The 23,514-nt window shown below is 43.9% G+C and overlaps 1 protein-coding gene across 5 annotated transcripts in view; it reads left to right on the top strand.

The window, feature by feature from the left end:
* Window positions 1-7,173: 7,173 nt before the first annotated feature.
* The window catches only part of ACOT9 (acyl-CoA thioesterase 9), a 39,348-nt gene continuing 23,007 nt past the window's right edge, over window positions 7,174-23,514 (top strand). The window contains exons 1-6 of one of the 5 annotated variants that reach the window (XM_002831458.6): window positions 7,174-7,373; window positions 14,045-14,142; window positions 15,693-15,719; window positions 16,839-16,884; window positions 19,091-19,261; window positions 19,513-19,550. In XM_002831458.6, coding sequence (XP_002831504.2) covers window positions 7,354-7,373; window positions 14,045-14,142; window positions 15,693-15,719; window positions 16,839-16,884; window positions 19,091-19,261; window positions 19,513-19,550 — 400 coding nt within the window. In that variant the 5' untranslated portion in view covers window positions 7,174-7,353. Of the gene's footprint in view, window positions 7,374-13,819; window positions 13,896-14,044; window positions 14,143-15,692; window positions 15,720-16,838; window positions 16,885-19,090; window positions 19,262-19,512; window positions 19,551-23,514 lie in introns of those variants that run through there. The other 4 variants (XM_063721198.1, XM_063721197.1, XM_002831457.6 and 1 more) reach the window with 4 other exon arrangements.

The raw sequence follows: 23,514 nt of genomic DNA, 5'->3' as shown, positions 1-23,514 counted from the left end.
GGTCAGGAGTTCAAAATTAGCCTGGCCAACATGGTGAAACCTCGTCTAGACTAAAAATACAAAAAATTAGTGGGAGAGCCATGCGTGGTGGCTCATGCTTGTAATCCCAGGACTTTGGGAGGCTGAGGCAGGTGGATCACCTGAGGTCAGGAGTTTGAGACCAGCCTGGCCAACATGGTGAAACCCGTCTCTACTAAAAATACAAAAATTTTAGCCAGGCATGGTGGTGTACGCCTGTAATCCTAGCTACTCGAGAGGCTGAGGCAAGAGAATCACTTGAACCCGGGAAGCGGAGGTTGCAGTGAGCCGAGATCACGCCATTGTACTCCAGCCTGGACAACAGAGTGAAACTCAGTCTCAAAAAAAAAAAAAAAAAAAAGAAGGGAATGGCTTAGGGTAGGCGACTAAAGGTGTTTACTAGGTTCAGTCCTGGACACACAGAAAAAGGAAAACCTCAAAGGCCAAAATTGGCAAATTGGCACCACTCAGTCTGGTACTGCAGTGGGCACAAGAATACCCTGATGCAAGAACTTTAGTGGCTGAATCTTGAGACAGGGATCTGTATATATATATATATATATATATATATATATATATATATATATATATATTTATTTATTTATTTTGAGACAGAGTCTCACTCTTTCACCAGGCTGGAGTGCAGTGGCGCGATCTTGGCTCATTGCAACCTCTGACTCCCTGGTTCAAGCAATTCTCCTGCCTCAGCCTCCCAAGTAGCTGGATTAGAGACGGGGTTTCACCATGTTGGCCAGGATGGTCTCACTCTCCTGCCCTCATGATCTGCCCACCTCGGCCTCTCAAAGTGCTGGGATTACAGGTGTGAGCCATTGCGCCCGGTCAGGTATCTGTATATTGTGGAGATAGATACATCAGTCTGTCTTTATTCATTCATTTGTTTAACAGATTTTTTTACTGTGTCAGGTACTATTATCATCTCTGGAATTATAACAGTAGAAAAATCAGACAAATCTTTACCATCATGGTGCTTACATTCTTGTGAATGTATCTTAGCTGAATGCAACTGATTTCTTGCTCATCAATAAATCTTCTAGTTATAATTGGGCTTCTCACGACCCTCAAGCAGACCCACATCTCATTATAAATTAAAAAATTGAGGCCAGGCCGGGTGTGGTGGCTCATGTCTGTAATCCCAGCACTTTGGGAGGCCGAGGTGGGTGGATCATTTGAGGTCAGGAGTTCGAGACCACCCTGGTCAACATGGTGAAACCCCGTCTCTACTAAAAATACAAAAATTAGCCGGGTAGTGGTGATATGTGCCTGTAATCCCAGCTACTTGGGAGGCTGAGGCAGGAGAATCGCTTGAGCCTAGGAAGTGGAGGTTTTGGTGAGCCGAGATTGCACCACTGCGCTCCAGTCTGGGCGAGAGAGTGAGACCCTGTCTCAAAAAAAAAAAAAAAAAAAAAAGGCTGGGTGTGGTGGCTCACGCCTGTAATCCCAGCACTTAGGGAGGCTGAGGCGGGTGGATCACAAGGTTAGGAGTTTGAGACCAGCCTGACCAACATGGTGAAACCCCGTCTCTACTAAAAAATATAAAAATTAGCCAGGCATGGTGGTGCGTGCCTATAATCCCAGCTATTCAGGAAGCTGAGGCAGGAGAATTGCATGAACCTAGGAGGTGGAGGTTGCAGTGAGCTGAGATTGCGCCATTGCACTCCAGCCTGGGTGACAGAGACTTCGTCTCAAAAAAAAAAAAAAATTGAGGCCAGATGTGGTGGCTCAGGCTCATAATCCCAGGAGGCTGAGGTGTGAGGATCACTTGAGCACAGGAGTTTGAGACCAGCCTGGACCACATAGGGAGACCTCGCCTCTACAAAAAAAAATTAAAAAATTAGCTGGGCATGGTGGTGTGCACCTGTGGTCCCAGCTACTTGGGAGGCTAAAGTGGGAGGATTGCTTGAGCTTGGGAGGTTGAGGTTGCAGTGAGCCATGACTTCACCACTGCACTTGAGCCTGGGTGACCGAGTGAGAGACCCTGTCTCAAAAGAAAAAAAAAATTGATATTCTAATTTCATGTATCAGTCTCTTGGCTAATATGAGTCCTCCTAGACACACAGATTTACCTTTAGTGAAGTGACAAATCAAGTTTCAGACTTGCATATCGGAGGGCCAGTATCTGAACCATGGTAAACTCAACAAGGCATTTCAATCCTGTGAGCAACTGTGGGAGACAAAGAGCCACATAGCTTTTTCCAGTTAATGACACCAACCACGCAGGGTAGACTTTCCCTTATTTAGAGTGTTTACACGTATTCATATATGTGAAAGGGATACAAGATGGAAATATTAAATTACAAGCATTTGAAATCTATCCAAGGAAGGAGTACTGACCTTGAAACTGATTTGGCAATGCATTATGAATTAATTGGATTAAAAATCATTCCTTGGAGCATTCAAAGTTAAAAAAAATTCCTGTTGATGGACATTTAGATTTGTTTTCTCTTTCTTTCTCCTCCCTCCCTCCCTCTTTCTCTCTCTCTTCCTTCCTTCCTTTCTCTTTCTTTCTTTCTTTCCTTCCTTCCTTCCCTTCCTTCCTTCCTTTCCTTCCTTTCCTTTCTTTCTTCCTTTCTTGCCTTCTTGCCTTCTTGCCTTTCTTTCTTTCTCTTTCTTTCTTTTCTCTTTCTTTCTTTTCTCTTTCTTTCCTTCCTTCCTTCCTTCTTTCTTTTTCTTTCCTTCCTTCCCTTCCTTCCTTCCTTCCCTTCCTTCCTTCCTTTCCTTTCTTTCTTCCTTTCTTGCCTTCTTGCCTTCTTTCTTTCTCTTTCTTTCTTTCTCTCTCTCTTTCTTTCTTTTCTTTCTTTCCTTTCTTTCTTTCTTTCTTTCTTTCTTTCTTTCTTTCTTTCTTTCCTTCCTTCCTTCTCTCTTTCTCTCTTTCTCTTTCTTTCTCCTTCCTTCCTTCCTTCCTTCCTTCCTTCCTTCCTTCCTTCCTTCCTCCCTCCCTCCCTCCCTCCTTCCCTCCCTCCCTCCCTCCCTCCCTCCCTCCCTCCCTCCCTTCCTTCCTTCCTTCCTTCCTTCCTTCCTGTCTGTCTCGCTCTGTTGCCCAGGCTAGAATGCAGTGGCATGATCTCAGCTCACTGCAACCTCCACCTCCCAGGTTCAAGTGATTCTCCTGCCTCAGCCTCCCAAGTAGCTGGGATAATAGGCGCCTGCCACCAGGCCCCACTAAATTTTTGTATTTTTAGTAGAGATGGGGTTTCACCATGTTGCCCAGGCTGGTTTCGAACTCCTGAGCTCAGGCAATCTGCTCGCCTCGGCCTCCCAAAGGGCTGGGATTACAGGCGTGAGCCACCCCGCCTGGCCTTGTTTTTCTTTTCTTTGGCCATTTCAAACAGTGTTGTTTGAAACAATATTCTTGTGTATGTCCTTGTGTATGGGAGCAAGAATTTGTAGGGTATTTACCTAAGACTGGAATGCTGGGTCACAGGGTATACACGTGTTCAACTTTGTGAAATGGTGCTAACTTGCTCTCCAAAGTGAGCATACCAATTTACAACCTGTACTAGCAGTGAATGGGAATTCTTGGTGCTCTCTGTTATTACCAACAGTTGATATTTTCAGACCTTTTGGTTTTGCTTATCTGATGGGCATGAAATGGCATCTTATCATGGTTTAAATTTGATTAATGTGATAGTGATCTTTTCATATGTTTATTGGCCATATATTTTTCTTCTTCTGTAAAATGCTAACTGATGACTTTTGTCCTTTTTTTCTTTGAGACAGAGTCTTGCTCTGTTGCCCAGCCTAGAGTGTAGTGGCGTGATCTCAGCTCCCTGCAACCTCTGCCTCCCGGGTTCAAGTGATGGTCCTGCCTCAGCCTCCTGAGTAGCTGGGATTACAGGCACCCGCCACCACACTCGGCTAATTTTTTTGTATTTTTAGTAGAGTTGGGGTTTCACCATATTGACCAGGCTCGTCTTGAACTCCTGAGCTCAGGTGATCTGCCTGCTTTGGCCTCCCAAAGTTCCGGGAATACAGATGTGAGCCACCGCGCTGGGCTGACTTTTGTCCATTTTTGATTGTTTTGTTTTTCTTTTTCTTATGCATTTGTAGTAGCCCTTTTATATAATTCATTATTCTAATCCCTCCCCTTTTGTTATTTTTGTTACAGACATGTACTGAATCTGTGGCTAGGATACTTTTTTGTCAATAGTGTCTTTGGTCATATGGAAGTCTTTCAATTTAAAGTAGTCAAGTTTGGCCAGGTGCAGTGGCTCATGCCTGTAATCGCAGCACTTGGGAGGCCGAGGTGGGAGGATCCCTTGAGTCCAGGAGTTTGAGACCAGCCTGGGCAACATGGCAGACCCTGTCTCTACTAAAAATTAAAAAAATTAGTTGAGCATGGTGGTGCACACATGTGGTCCCAGCTACTCAGCAGGCTGAAGTGGGAGGATTCCTTGAGTCCAGTAAATTGAGGATGCAGTGAACTGTGATAGTGCGATTGCACTCTAACCTGGGCAATAGAGTGAGACTCTGTCTCAAAAAAAAAAAAAGTCAAATTTATCAATGCATTTTTAACTGAGACTACGTTATTGGGTGCAAGCAAGTTCAAAGTTTTTATATTAATATTTTCATGGTGAATTTTTCCTTTTATCATGTTTGTGCCTCTTTATCTTTAGAGTGGTTTTTTAATCTTTTTTTTAATTTTATTCTATTTTATTTATTTATTTATTTATTTATTTATTTATTTATTTTGAAATGGAGTTTTGCTCTTTTTGCCGTGGCTGGAGTGCAGTGGCACAATCTCAGCTCAGTGCAACCTCCGCCTCCCAGGTTCAAGCGATTCTCCTGCCTCAGCCTCCTGAGTAGCTGGGATTACAGGCACCCACCACCATAGCCAGCTAATTTTTGTATCTTTAGTAGAGGCAGGGGTCTCACCATGTTGGCCAGCCCAGTATTGAACTTCTGACATCAGTTGATCCACTTGCCTCAGCCTCCCAAAGTTCTGGGATTACGGACGTGAGCCACCACGCCCAGCCTTGGTACTCCTTTTCTAAGAAGGTGCTCCGTATTCCCATCTGTACAGTTACAGAAATAGCCGTGTTATTAGATTGTGACCCAGTACTTGGCCATGAGTCTGGGTAAGGGGGTTCCTGGTAAGTCAGGGCAAGGGTTCCTTACCCTGATGCCACAGTTGGCTAGTCCAGGAGTGTGTACCTGATCCAAATTGGACCAATGAATCTCTTCTCAGAACTTTTTTGTACTTGGGCCATAGAAATTTCAGTCAGTCTGTATGTGTGTGGCTGTGGTTGTAAGATGTAAAGTTCAGGAGCTTCTATTGCCATATGGAGAATGTCATTACATAGAGAGAAAAAAGAATGAAGCCAGTATGCAAAGGAAAGCAAAGATAAGCAATAGAGAGAAGGCATCTGCATGGCATTAAGTCCCTGGTTTCAGCTGTTCCAGCCAAAATCGATGGTGCTTATTATGTTGATGAGAATGTGTCTTTATAATTTGGAAATTGATGGAAGGTGACTTGATTGCAGGAAAAACTATAAACTGTACCTACCTATTATACCATTTACAAAAAATTCTCTCTTGTACTTATTTTTTCTCCCTGAGCCTCCTATTGCTTCAAAGAAAAGTTCAAGTAAAAAGAAGAACAAAAATAGTATAATTCAATACAATATTTATTGCCCTCTGTGTTAGGTGTGGTAGAGTATAAAGAAATATGGCTGACCCAAAACCAACAAGACAATCACTGAAAAGGTACAGACAATGTGAACAAAAATGAAGGAGAGATCCTTGTAGGCTAAAAGGGGAGTCTTCCAGATGTGAGATTGATAAAAGCAGGGAAAATTCAGTAGAAAGAGAAAGCCAAAGACCATGCTCCATGTGTAACTCATGAAGTGATTCAAAACAGAAAGCTAGCTTAATTCAAATCAATACATTTTTACTAAGTATGGGGTATTACGAAAAAGCATATGGCCCTTGCCTTTTAGGAAATTGCCATATTTAGAGGCAAAGCAAGACTTGCTTATATTCTCAAAATATCCCCACTCATTACCTTATTTCCCCTTTAAACCGCTTTACCATATTTGAGATCATGTTATTTGCTAACTTGTTTGTTGATTTGTTTTCCTTCCTTACCAACAGGCAAGCCCCTTAAGGGCAGGGATTTTTGTCCTTTTTTCTTTTTGCAACCCCAACCTCTGCGATAGTGCCTCGCACAATGCAAACAGCTCAATAATAATTCATTGAAAGAAATGGAGAATTAGATCATAGGGTGAAATAATCTTAAACTCTCTGGCCTTGAATCTCTCTAGCTCGGCCAAGATGTCAAACATTAGGGGTCAGGCCGAGAAGAGAAGAGGAACAATTTTTTCCTGTTAGGTCAGTGGTTCTTAGCCTTTGGTTACATTAGCCATCACCTGGGGGCACCTTTAGACATCATCCCGAAGCCCAGACCGCACCCAGGACTAAACTAGAATCTCCAGCCAGTGGGTCTCAAGCATCAGTTTTTTTTTTTTTTTTTTTTTTTTGAGACAGAGTCTCCTTCTGTCGCCCAAGCTGAAGTGTAGTGGTGCGATCTCGGCTCACCGCAACCTCCGCCTCCCAGGTTCAAGCGATACTCGTGCCTGTCCCCCGAGTAGCTGGGATTACAGGCGTCTGCCACCACGCCTGGCTAATTTTTGTATTTTTAGTAGAGACAGGGTTTTGCCACGTTGGCCAGGCTGGTCTTGAACTCCTGACCTCAGGTGATCTGCCCGCCTAGGCCTTCCAAAGTGCTGGGATTACAGGCGTGAGCCACCGCGCCCGGCCAAGTATCAGTATTTTGTTAAGCTGCCCAGGAGATTCCAATGTGCAAGGAGATTCCAAGGGCAAGAACAGACGGAGCCAAGGCGCGGGGATCAAGGATAAAGGAGACAAGCTCCACTAGGCAGAGCCGGGCCTCTTCTCGACGTCACGCCCTGGCGTTGCTGCGTGGTTCGTTTACTCAACCGAGAATAGACCGGTCCTCGCTCTAGCAACACGACCCGCACAGCTGATTGAGTGGGAAGCTCCGCAGAGGCGGACTTCAGCCTCCAGCCAATGAACGGGTAGGGTCCGCCCGGCACAGCGCGGCCCCGCCCCGGTACAGCGCGGCCCCGCCCCGGTACAGCGCGGCCCCGCCCCGGTACAGCGCGGCCCCGCCCCGGCACAGCGCGGCCCCGCCCCCCGGACGCCGCCGTCCCGCCCCCGGACACCGCTGTCCGGCTCCCGGGCTGTCCTCAGCAAGGGCGCGGTCTGGTGCTCGTGCGTCTTTTATCACCTCAGTTTCCCTCCGCCGACTAGCGCGCGGGGCCTGGTTCTCCATCGCGCGCACGGCAGCCTAGCGCAATGAGGCGGGCAGCACTGCGGTAGGTGGCGGGGCGTGGAAGGGGCTGGCAGGGCGGTAGCCTGGGGTGCCACCGTCTTCCCCTAGAGCTTCGGGCTGGCCCCGGCGGAAGAAGTGGGCCACGCATGGGCATTTGGGCTCGATGATAAGGAGCGCTCGCCCACTGTGACTCCGGCCGGACATGAGCCTGCCGGCCTTTGGTTGGGAGAACCTCGCCCCCGCTTTGGTGACTTCTAGCACTGAGTTTGATATTAAAAGCAAAGCAGCACTTTTAAGGGAGGGAGTTGGGTGTTCCCTAAAATTCCTTTCGCCTTGCTCATCCGGGGTGTGGTTGGTAGCCGCGTTGGGGTAGCCCCTTGTCAGAAAGATAGTATTTGGAGTTCTATGTTACCTCTAGTCCTTCATCCTCCTTTGGAGAACATTTTTAGGATTAAATGCTTGACCTGCTTGGGCTCTGACTTAAGTTTGTTGTAACATTGGCAGAGATTGCAGGGTACCTTTTGGCTCCCAGGACCCTAGGACTGTGCGTCTAGGGCCCTGGTGCCGATTTGAACTTTATCTTTAATGAGCCGCAAAGCCCTTATAAGAGGCTGGGTGCTTTGATTGGGCCACGTGGGTAAGGGAGGATGCCTTTTTGTATATGTAATCTTCCCGGCTGGCACAGTTAAGGCCTGAGGGCCTTAGACTCCAGAGCGTGTCTGGCTCTCCCTAATCCCTTTCACCCGAGCGTGCCAGCCTTTCCAAGTTTTCTGCCTGGCTGCATCCCAGGGGGCTCACACCTGCTCCAGTTTCTGAAGTTATCTCGCTGCCAGTGGGCCTGTCCCCCTGATGTGACTCATAGTGCTTTTGACTCACATTAACCCCATCAGTTCTCTTGGGGGTCCTGGATCTCACTGTTCCTGGGGACTTTGTTTTCAGTTGTAAGGGTTCTGTCTTGTTTATAGTACTTAAAAACAAACAAAAAACCTTTGTTAAACTATTTGAAGACAGACTAAAAGTTATTATGAGAGGGGCCACAGTTGACTTTAGCTTGCAATGTGAAAGGTCTTCTACAAAAGCTCCATGGTCTTGTTCAAGTGCTTTTTCTCATAACCCTGTGTTCCCTTCTTGAAAATTCTATTGAGGCCGGGCGTGGTGGTGCACGACTGTAGTCCCAGCATTTTGGGATGCTGAGGTGGATGGATCACTTGAGGCCAGGAGTTCGAGACCAGCCTGGCCAACATGGCGAAACCCCATCTCTATTAAAAATACAAAAATTAGCCGGGTATGGTGGTGCACGTCTGTAGTCCCAGCTACTTTGGAGGCTGAGGCAGGAGAATCGCCTGAACCGGAAGGCAGAGGTTGCAGTGAGCTGAGATCGTGCCCCTGCACTCCAGCCTTGGCGACACAGTGAGATTCTGTCTCAAACAAAAAACTATTGAACCTTAAGCGGATAATCTTTTAGTGTCTAGTGAGAGGAGGGGTTCACAAGTGAATATAGACTGAGATGATTAGGTTCTTTGACTGGTGGGCAACCTTTGTAGCTTCTTTTCTTTTTTAGACTTGCAAGAGGCACCTGACTTTGTTTAGTCTCTAAATAGAGGTTATTTCCTCAGAGTGGAGGGCATATGAGTAGTATTGCCTGTTATTGCACTGCACACTCTTCCTTGCCAACTGCTGTAAGCTTGGGACCCAGGGCTGAGCCAGGGTGACTTTTGTGACTCCCTAGGTGGGCCATGGAGGCCTTGAGTTTCTTGATCTCCTTTGATTGGAAAGGTTCAGTCACAAGGTCCTGGGATTTGAGTGTTGCAAAGGCCTCTCCACAGTAAAGGCCTAGAGGTTTTGCTATAAGTAAGACTCCTGAGGGCTTATCAGGAGATAAGCCAGTAACCTTGAGGTACTGAAGTGTTGAGTATTGATTAAAACCATTCTCCCACCTCCTCCACCTCAGTGCGGTGTGTGTGTGTGTGTGTGTGTGTGTGTGTGTGTGTGTATGTGTTTGTGTATGTGCATGTATTGGGGGAGATCGGAAGAACTGGGCTCTATCTGGACTCTGCTGGTGTGCCTATTGACTGGCACTGGGGGAAAGTCATCTGAAATTGGGGCCTCAGTTTCTTAAGGAGGTTGGTTTGAATCAGAATCTTCAAATATAGGGGGATCTGGGGGTATCAAAAAGGGTCTGTGCACCTCCTGAAATAGTATATACCATTGTGTGTGTGAGCAAAAATGTATTCCAACCCTTCCCACGCCAGCTCGAGGTCCACAGTTTCCATCAGATTATCAGTAAATAGGATACCAAATGTAGTGAAAAGTTACCATTACATGCCAGGTGCGTTGGCTCACGCCTGTAATCCCAGCACTTCGGGAGACCGAGGCAGGCAGATCACTTGAGGTCAGGAGTTCAAAACCAGCCTGGTCAACATGGTGAAGCCCTGTCTGTACTAAAAATACAAAAAGTAGCTGGGCATGGTGGTGCACAGCTGTAATCCCAGCTGCTCGGGAGGCTGAGGCAGGAGAATTGCTTGAACTCGGGAGGTGGAGGTTGCAGTGAGCCAAGATGTCGCCACTGCACTCCAGCCTGGGTGACAGTGAGACTGTCTCAAAAAAAAAAAAAGTTACCATTACCCGAATACTCTTGAATACTATGTTGACAGTATGATATAGATTTATTATTACCAATATGCTATTGGTATAAGCAACATTTTTTAAAAAGTGTTCCAATTATGCCTTTGTTGTGCCACAGGAATGTATTTCCAAATTTCTTAAGGCGGCATGCAAAGCAATGGGGCTCTAGGACCACAATTTTCCAAATAAATTGCCCCAAGTGTTTCTCTGTATTCATTAACTCCCTTCTTTTCTCTCCTTATTTGATTCTATGTTTGGCAGTGGTCCATGATAGTGCCCGGCTTAAGCTATCTTTCCTTTTTTTTTGGAGACAGAGTCTTGCTCTTTTACCCAGGCTGGAGTGCAGTGGTGCGATCATGGCTCACTGCAGCCTCGACCTCCCCGGGGCTCAAGTGATCCTCCCACCTCAGCCTCCTGAGTAGCTGTGACCACAAATGTGCACCACTACGCCTGACTAATATTTTAAAATTTTTTTGTAGAAACGGGATCTCCCTATGTTGCCCACACTGGTCTCAAGTGATCCTCCCGCGTTGGCCTCTCAAAGTGCTGGGATTACAGGCGTGAGCCATTGTGCCCAGCCTGGTTCTTTTTGATCTTTAGCGGAGACTTTGGAGAAGCATGACTTTCTGGAATAATGGTAGCTAGAGTTTTTTGAGGACTTGTCAGTATATTAGACATGCTCTTCTAGATGTGCCCTTCAGGGTTTAATATGTGTTAATTCCTTTATCCTTTTGACAATCCTATGGGATAGGTAGTATTATTATTCCCATTTTACAGATGAGGAAACTGAGGATCAGGGAGGTTAGGTAACTTGTCTAAGGTCACTCAGCTACAAGCAGTATGATCGGGCTCTTTTTTTTTGAGACAGAGTCTCACTGTGCAGTGGCACGATCTCGGCTCACCGCAGCTTCCGCCTCCTGGGTTGAAGCAATTCTCCTGCCTCAGACTCCCAAGTAGCTGGGACTGCAGGTGCCCGCCACCATGCCCAGCTAATTTTCATATTTTTAGTAGAGACAGGGTTTCACCATGTTGGCCAGGCTGGTCTCAAGCTCCTAACCTCAAGTGATACGCCTGCCTTGGCCTCCCAAAGTGTTGGCATTACAGGCATGAGCCACTGCGCCCAGCCTTTGGGCTCTTAACCACTATACTGTATTGCCTCTCACACAAGCAGGATGGAATGATTTTCATCCCTCTTCAGAAAATGCTGCTTCTTAGTGTAACAAAACAATTTCTGTGTATGTGTATGTATTCAGGTATGTGAGACTGGTATATAGCTCCTGTTAGTGATGCGTATTCAGTGTATTTAGCCATTCAGAATCAGATCCCATTTCTTATGTTGGATACATTTAACGTATCTATTATAGTTGCTATTAATGTGTTGGGGGTCATGATTTTTTTGCTCTTTCAGCTAATGGTAGCAATAGAAAGGATTAGCTTTTTCCAGTGTGTTCTTTAAAACCAGATATATTCAGTTGTAGAATGCTAGTTTCTTTTTTTGAGATGGAGTCTTGCTCTGTTGCTCAGGCTGGAATGCAATGGGGCCATTTCAGCTCACTGCAACCTCCGCCTCCTGGGTTCAAGTGATTCTGCCTCAGCCTCCAGGGTAGCTGGGACTACAGGTGTGCGCCACCATGCCTGGTTAATTTTTATGTTTTTAGTAGAGATGGGGTTCCACCATGTTGGCCAGGCTGGTCTCGGACTCCTGACCTCAGGTGATCCACCCACCTCGGCCTCCCAAAGTGTTAGGATTACAGGCGTGAGCCACCATGCCTGGCTGCTTGTTTCTGAGATGGAAGAATGAAGGAATACTTACTCTGTTTCCTTCAGTAAGGCATATGAACCTATAGAAGATACATAAAACAAAATAATGAAAAAAAATGGAAAATTCAAATCATGTTCTGAGAAAATCCAGATTAGATGGTCAAAAACAAAAAGACGGCCAGGTGCGGTGGCTCACACCTGTAATCCCAGCACTTTGGGAGGCCCAGGTGGGCAGATCACAAGGTCAGGAGTTTGAGACCATCCTGGCTAACACGGTGAAACCCCGTCTCTACTAAAAATACAAAAAATTAGCCAGGTGTGGTGGCGGCGCCTGTAGTCCCAGCTGCTCGGGAGGCTGAGGCAGGAGAATGGCATGAACCTGGGAGGCAGAGCTTGCAGTGAACCGAGATCGCACCACTGCACTCCAGCCTGGGCGATAGAGCGAGACTCCGTCTAAAAAAAAAAAAAAAAAAAGACAAATATTAATCTGCATACAAAAGTACAGGAATTGAATATTTATCGTGAAAAAGTGAAGTTAAAATATATAAGAGAGAGGCTTGTTAGCTGTGTGATTGAAGAATAAACAGAGATCCAAAATCCCAAACCCTCCAGCAAGAATTTTGGTCTTAGTGGACCAGCAGGGATTGTGTTGCAACCAAATAAGATGCCTGGTGACTAAGAAGTTCAATTAGCCAATGAGCATGTGCTCATATTTCTGTGTTCTGTGCAATTAGATGATTTGACTTGGTGAAAGGATAAGGATTTGTTCTAACAGCACAGTGTCAAAACTGCATGTAGATTTTACAGAATACTGTAAATACTGAGAGGCTTTCTCTGAATGCTGTCATTCAGAAGAGAAACCTATAGTAGCTTGGTCTCTAAAGAAAACTAAAAATATCTCTTTTTTTTGTTCTTAGTCATTGCTTATTCCCACATTAGGTAGTGAGAATTTACTAGTAAATTGAACTAGAATGAGTGACAGTATCTGGGGTTCTGGTTTTTGTTTGTTTGTTTTGTTTTTGTTTTTGTTTTGAGACAGAGTCTCGCTCTGTCGCCCAGGCTGGAGTGTAGTCGCGTGTTCTCGGCTCACTGCAACCTCCGTCTCTTGGGTTCAAGCGATTTTCCTGCCTCAGCCTCACAAGTAGCTGGGATTACAGGTGCCTGCCACCATACCCAGCTAATTTTTGGATTTTTAGTACAGACAGGATTTCACCATGTTGGCCAGGCTGGTCTCGAACTCCTGACCTCAAGTGATCCATTTGCCTTGGCTTCCCAAAGTGCTGGGATTACAGGCATGAGCCACCACGCCTGGCCTGCGGGGTTCTTGACCTATTCAGTGCCTTGCCTTCTTCAACTGTGCTCTCGCAGATCAGTTTATTAATCTGTAATATTGCCTGTGTGCTACCCCTGACATAATATTGTGTGATTAGGAGTCAACACTTAAGCGATAATGAATCAAAATCAACTTATTTTGGGAGAGTAGGTTAGGCACATTTAGGTAGACAGCTTTTATTTTTTATTTTGTTGAAGCAGGGTCTCACTCTGTTGCCTAGGCTGGAGTGCAGTGGTGCAATCTTGGCTCACTGCAGCCTCGACCTCCTGGGTTCAAGTGATCCTCCCACCTGAGCCTCTTGAGTAGCTGGGATCACAGGTGCATGCCTCCACGCCTGGCTAATTTTTGTATTTTTTGTAGAGGTGGGGTTTTGCCATGTTGCCCAGGCTGGTCTTGAACTCCTGGGCTCAACCTATCTACCTGCCTCAGCCTCCCAAAGTGCTGGGATTACAGGCCTGTGCCACCGTGGCCAGTAGATAGCTTTTATTTTATTGTGTTGGGACTCTAGAAAATTTCTGCGTAAGTTAAATAAATACTTTCTTTGCATCTGGAAAGGGCTAATTCAGTTTTCAAAGTTTACTTTATAATTGGGTTTATCTTATTTATTGAGGAAATATGGTGTGATAATAAAGAACAGAATAAATTGTTCGTAATGAGTTTGCTCAATTGTTTACCAAATCGATTATGGACTTCTGAAACTAATAAAATAGAAAGACCAATAATAAATCCATTAAACCTAGTTGCCATCTTTTATTTATTTTGTAGATAATTACCTAATTGGTCTCTGCTCTCAAGAAATGTTTACTCTAGTGGGAGAGATGATTTATGGAGTGGCCTCATGAAAACGTACATACACTTGTGAAACAACTACAGACTCCTACAAGACAATATATACTAAGGGTGATATGGCCAGATACTCTGGGAGGAGGGCAGGTCTTAAGGGTTGCCAGGGAAGAAGCTGTGGAATCTACTCTGTGTTTTATCTTGTTTTATAGGCTTTCTGCCTTGGGCAAGGGGCAGGTTACTCCTGGAAGAGGACTGACCCAAGGACCCCAGAACCGCAAGAAACAGGGAATCTTCCACATTCATGAAGGCAAGCATGGTGTCTCTGTTTTATGCCTATGTGGTAAAAAACCTTGTTTTACTTTTATTTGAAAGGTATATAGAGTGATAGTTTAGAGCAAATGAGGCATATTAAAGGTAGATCTTTCATAAACATTTCATTGACAAAATGACCAGGATAGCTGCATAATATTAATAGCTTCAGGTAGAAGTCACATTCAGATTTTGAACTATTGTTCCTGGGAGCCTTGAGGACTGAACTCTTTTAGTTAGGCGATTTCCACTTCCTGTGTGTAGGTTCTGAAGGCATGGAAAAAAAGAGATGGGCCCATTAGTTGTACCAAGTAAACACTCCTAGTCCATAGTTATGTTCGAGGGATCCTGTTAGTCCATGCTTAATTAAAGTTAATTTCAATTACCAATATGATATGTAAACTATGGATTGTCTTTATTAAACTAGGAGTATTCATTATAATTAAAATTGTGGCTTTTTTAAAGGGTCCAAATAAATTTATATTATGTGTGTATATAAATATATATGTAGGTAAAATTTAAAATTTTTTCCTTCTTGGCCGTCAGTACTTGCCTCTCTTCTTACACTGATTAAGCTAGTAGTAATTATTTTATGTCAGTGAGCATCAATAGTCCATGTACTATTTGAGGTACTTTCTGTCCATTCTTTTTTTTTTTTTTTTTTTTGAGATGGAGTCTTGCTCTGTCGCCCCAGGCTGGAGTGCAGTGGCAGGATCTCAGCTCACTGCAACCTCTGCCTCCCTAGTAGCTAGGATTACAGGCATGCTCCACCATGCCCAACTAATTTTTGTATTTTTAGGAGAGACGGAGTTTTGCCATGTTGGCCAGGCTGGTCTCGAACTCCTGGCCTCAAGTAATCTGCCTGTCTTGGCCTCCCAAAGTGCTGGGATTACAGGTGTGAGCCACCGTGCCTGGCCTGTTCATTCTTTTTTTTGAGATGAAGTCTCACTCTGTCGCATAGGCTGGAATGCAGTGGTGGGATCTTGGCTTACTGCAACCTCTGCCTCCCAGGTTCAAGCGATTCTCTGCCTCAGCCTCCCGAGTAGCTGGGATTACAGGCGCCCACCATGCCAGGCTAATCTTTGTATTTTTAGTAGAGATGGGGTTTCACCATCTTGGCCAGGCTGGTCTTGAACTCCTGACCTCATGATTCACCCACCTCGGCCCCGTCCATTCTTTTATTCAAGGAACGTAGGAGGAAAAAATAAAAAATAAGACTAAGTTACTAATGGTTGTTGTTTGCAGTTCTCTAACATTTAATTGTAATTATACACCAAATTTATGGTGTGTCCATAATTGTTTGATAGAAAAATCAACCGTTTTTCATGAAAGTTAAAATGCATGTTCATATAAATCATATTTGGTTTTGATCAGTTAGTTATTGAAGGACCGAGAATTGCTATAGTTAATTTCCTATAACTGGAATGTATATTTTGAAGTGCTAGGAAAAACACATAAACTCAACACAGTATTTGAAATACTACAGATTTATCTTTTAGTTTCAAATTATTGCTGGTTCTCTAATTGATTTTCCCTTTATTCATATAGCATGTTCACCTATACATGTGAATCATGGTGTGTGTGGTAATTAGTATCAGCTTTTCTTTTAAGAGCTTAAATTTTGTAAGCACTAATATATGCTTGCACTTTTGGGCAGGGCATTAACTAAAATTGCATTCTTTGCCTTAGCTTGATGTAAGTCTTTGCTTCATTTTTCTGGCTTAAACTTTTCTAACAACTAGGAGACTATAAATATATGAGAAATTAATTATAATGAGACTCAGATTTGGATATTAGTATTAGTCTCTGAACTAAGTAATTTGATCTGATACTGCGTATAAGAAGATAGGTGGGGGCCAGGCACGGTGGCTCACACCTGTAATCCCAGCACTTTGGGAGGCTGAGGCAGGTGGATCACCTGAGGTCAGGAGTTCAAGACCAGCCTGACCAACATAGTGAAACCCCATCTCTACTAAAAATACAAAATTAGCCGGGCATGGTGATGCCTGCCTGCAATCCCAGCTACTCGGGAGGCTGAGGCAGGAGAATCACTTGAACCCGGGAGGTGGGGGTTGCAGTGAGCTGAGATCGTGCTATTGCACTCCAGGCTGGGCAACAAGAGCGAAACTCTGTCTCAAACAAAACAAAACAAAACTACAAAAATTAGCCAGGTGTGGTGGCACAGCGCCTGTAATCCCAGCTACTTGGGAGACTGAGGCAGGAGAATCGCCTGAACCCGGGAGGTGGAGGATGCAGTGAGCCGAGATTGTGCCACCGAACTCTAGCCTGGGTGACAGAGTGAGACTCTGTCTCAAAAAAAAAAACAACAAAAAAGAAGATAGGTGGGAGTCCTGTTCATATCTCCATCATAATGGCTCTTATTGGCTAACACTGATACAGCCCCGTTAAGTGAATAATTGAAGTTATCCTTTTTTGTTTGTTTATATAAACCCTAGTGATTGGCACAAAGGTATTCATTTGTGCACTAAAGAGACAGTATAGTTCTTTCAGGTTTTTAGGGAGCAGAGGCTTGATCCTGTCCCTGAGCTGTTTGTTGTGGCATTAAATGGAAATCTATGGATCTTTAAATCTTTTGAGTGCATGAATTGCTTTTTGTAGTTCTTGAGCTCACTGCCATAATCCGTTTCTCATATTTCTTTGTTTCATGGAATGACCTCTTTATTTTTGTTTCAGTTCGAGATAAGTTGCGGGAGATAGTAGGAGCATCCACAAACTGGAGGTATGCATCTTTGTTTTCATTCATTCTTTTCATCCCCAAGGTGTTACACTAGGCTGTATTTAGGCTCAGTTGATGGTCTCACAGTGGGGATGGGGAGCCCTGTGTTCAGAGATAGGTTGAGAAGTATTTTGCTTGGGGGAGAAGGTCAGCATTTCAACATACTCATCAGATGACACCTCATTGTCATGAAAGAAGGTGATTTACGTATATTCTGCATTTTCAAAGTGCATTTAGATGTATATTACTTCACTGATTCTCATAACAAAACTTGTGACGTGCTTACGACATATGTTCCTGTTCCTTTTTTTACACATGAAACTGAAACTCAGAGATTGAATGATTAAATGTCAGGGTTTGGGACTTGAACCCAAGTCTCTAAGTTTCTCTGTTTCATGCAGCTTGACTCCTTTATTGCTTCTTTTCAATTCAAAATTAGTCAGGACTCCCATATTGAATCTCGCAATATTTCCTTGTTGTAAAGTAGGATCATGTCCCTCTTGGTGTACAGAATTTTGAGGCTAAAATGAGATAGAAAAAACACGAGCGATCACTAGATATATAATAATCTATTGTTGGTATAGAAATCATCTAATGACTTATTTTTAAATTCTTTATACAAAAATTTCAATTTACTAAAAGGTAGAAAGAATGAATACCTGTGTACCCACCACCTGGATTCAACACTTATTAATATTTTGCCAAATTTTCCAATATACACATATTGCCTGAACCATTTCTAAGTAAATTATAGACACCACGACACTTCAGCGTGCATCTCCAGTAAATATTTTATAAAACCAGCTTTCGCTTATCTCCAACAAATAAGACATTCTCTCATGTAATCAAATTGACAGCAATTCCTTGCTAGTATATTACTCATCCATAGTCACATTTCCTCAACTGTTACCATTTTTTTTAATAGATTACTCCTTTTAACAAAAATGTTTTTATAGCTGTTTAAAAAACATCAAGATCCAATAAAGGATTGCATGTTGCATCTGGTGGTTATGACTCTTTAGTCTCCCCTAATCTAGAGTAATGGATAATCATCCTTCCCCTATTCTTTCCACACGAGCTTGACTTTAAGGAAGCCAAGCCATTTGTCTTGAGAATGTTCCACATTCTGGATTTACTGATGTCATTTAACTCATTCCTCTATCTCCTGTAGTTTTTGTAGGGTAAACATGTCTGGAAATAATACTTTATAAGTTAAGCTTAGAAAGACATCTTAGCTAATGTTCTTATCAACGTTGTCGTTCCATATCCCCTTGTCTTTCTTTTCTCTTCCACCTTAATCTTCTCTTCTTTTTCTTCCCTTTCTGTCTCCTTTTCATGTTCTGTTCTTCTTTACCTTTTGTTCTGCCTTCCATTCTTCCTTTGGATATAGTCCATTTTCCCTCCTCTGTCTCTCTTTCCTGAAATTGAAGGCAGAGAGAGAGAGAGAACTGGGGCTCAAAGAATCCGAGAACTGTCAGGTGAGAAATGGGAATATAAAGTAGAGTGGCCAAGCCATTCTTTAGCATATATTTATATATATATATATATATATATATATATATATATATATATATATATATATACTATTTTGTCCATCTCTCTGAATTTTTAATTTATTTTCAAATATTCTGGTCTTTGAGTAAACTTTTTGATAAGGGTAAATATATGGCTCATTTGGGTGTATCTATATCACTTTTAAGTTTTCTTTTTTTTTTTTCCTTGAGACAGTCTTGCTCTGTTGCCCAGGCTGGAGCGCAGTGGTGTGATCTTGGCTCATTGCAACCTCCACCTCCCGCGTTCAAGCAATTCTCCTGCCTCAGCCTACCAAGTAGCTGGGATTACAGGTGCCCACCACCACGCCTGGCTAATTTTTTGTATTTTTACTAGAGACAGAGTTTTGCCATGTTGGCCAGGCTGGTCTCGAACCCCTGACCTCATGTGATCCACCCACCTTGGCCTCCCAAAGTGCTGGGATTACAGGCGTGAGACACTGCACCTGGCCTTAAGAATGTTTTTAAGCTTGAGAAATGATACCGGAAATGATCAATTTCACCAAGTGGCGGGTGGGAAGGGAGGGAAGGAAGAGAAGGTGAAAGTAGGCCCAGACCTTCTTTTTCCTCCTTTGATGGTATCTTACTGGCCTATGTACCACTGGAATTGTAGGCTAGAACTGCTCTTGTTTTATGAATCCTGCATCCTTTCTTCTCAGAGACCATGTGAAGGCAATGGAAGAAAGGAAATTACTTCATAGTTTCTTGGCTAAATCACAGGATGGACTGCCTCCTAGGAGAATGAAGGACAGTTATATTGAAGTTCTCTTGCCTTTGGGCAGTGAGCCTGAATTACGAGAGAAATATTTGACTGTTCAAAACACTGTAAGGTAAAACAGTGCTATTTTTATGTATTCATTTTTATTTCCTTGTTTTATAACAATTTTGAAATATAATTCACACACCATACAATTCGCCTGTTTAAAGTGTACAATTCCATGGTTTTGATATATTTAGAGAGTTGTGCATCCATCACCACAATCAATTTTAGAACATTTTCATCACCCTAAAGTGTGTTATTTATTTTTAAAGGGAGACCAACATGATTTGCATTTAATTCACTGTTCGCTTTATTTCACAGATTTGGCAGGATTCTTGAGGATCTTGACAGCTTGGGAGGTACTGGTATTATTTTAGTCTTTCTAATAGATACCTACAGATATACACTGAATTCTGTGACTGGAAAGGGCTCTTTTATTCTTTAACCTGCACAGATGGTGATATTCTAAAGTGCACAAAAAAAGAAGGACATCGGCTGGGCGTGGTGGCTCACGCCTGTAATCCCAGCACTTTGGGAGGCTGAGGCAGGTGGATCATTTGCGGTTGGGAGTTTGAGACCAGCCTGACCAACATGGAGAAACCCCGTCTCTACTAAAAATACAAAATTAGCCAGTTGTGGTGGTGGGCGCCGTAATCCCAGCTACTTGGGAGGCTGAGGCAAGAGAATCACTTGAACCTGGGAGGCAGAGGTTGCGGTGAGCCAAGATCGTGCCATTGCACTCCAGCCTGGGTAACAAGAGTGAAACTCCATCTCCAAAAAAAAAAAAAAAAAAAAAAAGGGCATCTACTACTTCTGAATTGTCATAATTTTTTTCTTATAAATGTAGATTCCTATTTAATGGAGGTATAGTCTGAATAATCTTTCTTACTAGTAACTTTAAAAAAAGAAAGTCTTAAACTTACAGAAAAGTTGCAAATACGGTATAAAGAATTTTTCTGTCACCAGGCGCGGTGGCTCATGCCTGTAATCCCAGCACTTTGGGAGGCTGAGGCAGGCAGATCACAAGGTCAGGAGATCGAGACCATCCTGGCTAACATGGTGAAGCCCCGTCTCTACTAAAAATACAAAAAATTAGCCGGGCGTGGTGGCATGTGCCTGTAGTAGTCCCAGCTACTCAGGAGGCTGAGGCAGGAGAATCACTTGAACCTGGGAGGCGGAGGTTGCAGTGAGCCGAGATCGCGCCGCTGCACTCCAGCCTGGGCGACAGAGTGAGATTCTGTCTCAAAAAAAAAAAAAGAAAAAAAATTTTTTTTTGTCCCTGAATTATGTGAGAATAAGCGGCTGACATGATGCCACATCACCCCCAAATATTTGAATATGTCTTTCCTACAAACAAGGATGTTCTACGTAACTACAAAAGAACCATAAAAAATCAGGAAATTAACACTGATGTATCATACTGTCTAATCCTGAGGTCCCATTCAACTTTTGCCAGTGGTCCTTCGTAGCAGAAGGATCCAGTTCTGAATCATATATTGATTTAATTGTCATGTCAGGACTAGTTCCTTAATCTTTGTTTGACTTTCGTGACTTTGACATGGTTCTTTTGTGTATTGTCCCTCAATTTGGGTCTGTGTGATGCTTCCTCATGATTAGCTTTAGGTTATGCATCTCTGGCAGGAATGTCACAGAAGGGATGCTCTGTTCTTATTGTATCCTATCAAGTGGTGCATGGTTTTGATTTGTCTCATTACTGATGATATCAGCTTTGCTTACTGGATGACAATGATGTCTGCCACTGTTCTTCACTGTAAAGTTACTCTTTTCCCCTTGTAATTAATAAGTACCTTATGTGGGGGGGGGGGGGTGGCAGGTAACTTTGAGACCTTCATCAGGCTTTCAACTCATTATTTTTAAATCAGTATGGACTCAGGAATTCCTATGTTACTGAATGGACTATAATATGATACTATCATCTATTTGATGTTCACATGGTCCCAGGAGTGTCCCAGTCCCTTCAGGCTAGCTTCTGTGTGGTTTTCTTTGATGTATCCCCATTATTCTTTGAGCACTTTCTCACTTTCTGGCACAATAAGATATTCTAGGCTCATCTTATACTTTTCCCTGCCCCAGTCCTAGAATCACCCACATCTCCAAGGAGCCCTTTTTTGAAATGGAGAATGATATTTTGAAGTGGAGGATGATATTTTGAAATGGAGATATGTGCATTGGGAGTGGTCATTGCTCCTGGGTATCACTGCTCCCATACCCTCTTAGCGGAGGAGCTGGGAAATATATGTGCATATACATACATATATGTTATTTTTAAATCTTTGTACAGATGTATGTATGAAAACCATGGGATCGCACTGATAGCTCTATTTCCAGTTCAGCCACCACAGGGTTCATTTTCATTCTCATTTCCTTCCTTTCTATATTTGTCATTCCCTTCTCCAACTGGCTCCATTCTCCTTAATATATTGACTTATTTAATCAGTTCCCCTGTATGTGACCAATTTTCTATGGCTGCCACCCCTCATGCATCACGGATGCTCCCCTCACCTCACCTGGGCTCTGGTACCCCATACCAGGTCCCCCTCTGCAGGCTCACCCTCTTCATTGTGCTCAAGCTGTGACACGTTCTGCCATCACTCTTGCAGCCTCTCTGCAAGGATGTCCTCCTCACCCTGCTTGGACGCCAGCACCCTACTCTAGGCTACCTTACTTGCTCCCACCTAATGATATTTGGGCTGAATGGTTGGGAAAGGGTCTGAAAAAAGGTTCTAATATATTTTTTAAAAAACTATTTTTTTATAGAGACGGGGTCTCCCTGTGTTGCCCAGGTTTTTCGTGAACTCCCGGGCTCAAAGGATCCTCCTGCCTCAGCCTCCTAAAGTTCTGATTACAGGTGTGAGCTGCTGTGCCTGGCCTTTTTTTTTTTTTGAGACAGAGTCTCACTCTTGTTGCCCAGCCTGGAGTGCAGTGGTCTGATCTTGGCTCACTGCATCTTCCGCCTCCTGGGTTCAAGCGATTCTCCTGCCTCAGCCTCCTGAACAGCTGGGATTACAGGTGCCCGCCATCACGTCTGGCTAATTTTTTATTTTTAGTAGAGACGGGGTTTCACCATGTTGGCCGGTTTGGTCTCGAACTCCTGACCTCAGGTGATCTGCCCGCCTCGGCCTCTCAAAGTGCTGGGATTACAGGTGTGAGCCACCACGCCAGGCCCTAACTTTTAAAATATAGATACAAGCTTGTTGTTAAGCTTACACCTAAAAACTACTTTTCTCTAGATTAAATAAACCCAGTTAAAAATTCTTGGCTGGGCACAGTGGCTCACACCTGTAATCCTTGCACTTTGGGAGATCGAGGCAGGAGGATCGCTTGAGGCCAAGACTTTGAGACCAGCCTGGGAAACATAGTGAGTCCCCATCTCTACAAAACCCAAAAAATTAGCTGGGCATGGTGGCACGCGCTAGTAATTCCAGCTACTCAGGAGACTGAGGTGGGAGGATTGCTTCAGCCCAGGAAGTTGAGGCTGCAGTGAGCTGTGGTGACACCACTGCACTACAGCCTGGTTGACCTTGGTTTGCTTAGGTGTCCTTATATACACAAACTCCCCTGCCACTACCCTCTTTCTTGCTCATTAACTTCTGTTGATGGCCAGTCCCTTTAACCTGTTCACTTGATTCTATTCCTTCTATTTCTTCAAGGAACTGCCTTATCACTTGGCTTTCTCCCTCATTTCCTGAGCCTTTTCTCAACTTCACTTTTCCCTCAAGTTATAAACATATTCAAGGTTCTTCCATCTTAAAATGAAAAATAGGCCAGGCAGAGTGGCTTACGCCTGTAATCCTAGCACTTTGGGAGGCCGAGGCGGGTGGATCACTTGAGGCCAGGAGTTCGAGACCAGCCTGGGCAACATGGTGAAACCCCGTCTCTACTAAAACTACAAAAAGTAGCCGGGCGTGGTGTGGTGCGTGCCTGTAATCCCAGCTACTTGGGAGGCTGAGGCATGAGAATCGCTTGAACCTGGGAGGCAGAGGTTGCAGTGAGCTGAGATTGTGCCACTGTACTCCAGCCTGGACAACAGAGCGAGACTCTGTCTCAAAAACACAAAAATTAGCCGGGTGTAGTGGCGTGTGCCTGTAGTCCCAACTACTCAGGAGGTTGAGGCAGGAGAATGCCTTGAACCCGGGAGGTAGAGGCTGCAGTGAGCTGAGATCGCACCACTGCACTCAAGCCTGGGTGACAGAGTGAGACTGTCTCAAAAAAAAAAAAAAGATAAGTAAAAAATCCTCTTTCCTTATAACACCTCACACTTTCTTCCTTACTTCATGGTTCACTTTCTGAAAAGAACCGGGA

Source organism: Pongo abelii, chromosome X (assembly GCF_028885655.2).
Source record: "Pongo abelii isolate AG06213 chromosome X, NHGRI_mPonAbe1-v2.0_pri, whole genome shotgun sequence".
Taxonomy (NCBI): Eukaryota; Metazoa; Chordata; class Mammalia; order Primates; family Hominidae; genus Pongo; species Pongo abelii.
Note: the sequence above shows the minus strand (reverse complement) of the source record. Positions and strands in the feature narration are given on the sequence as shown.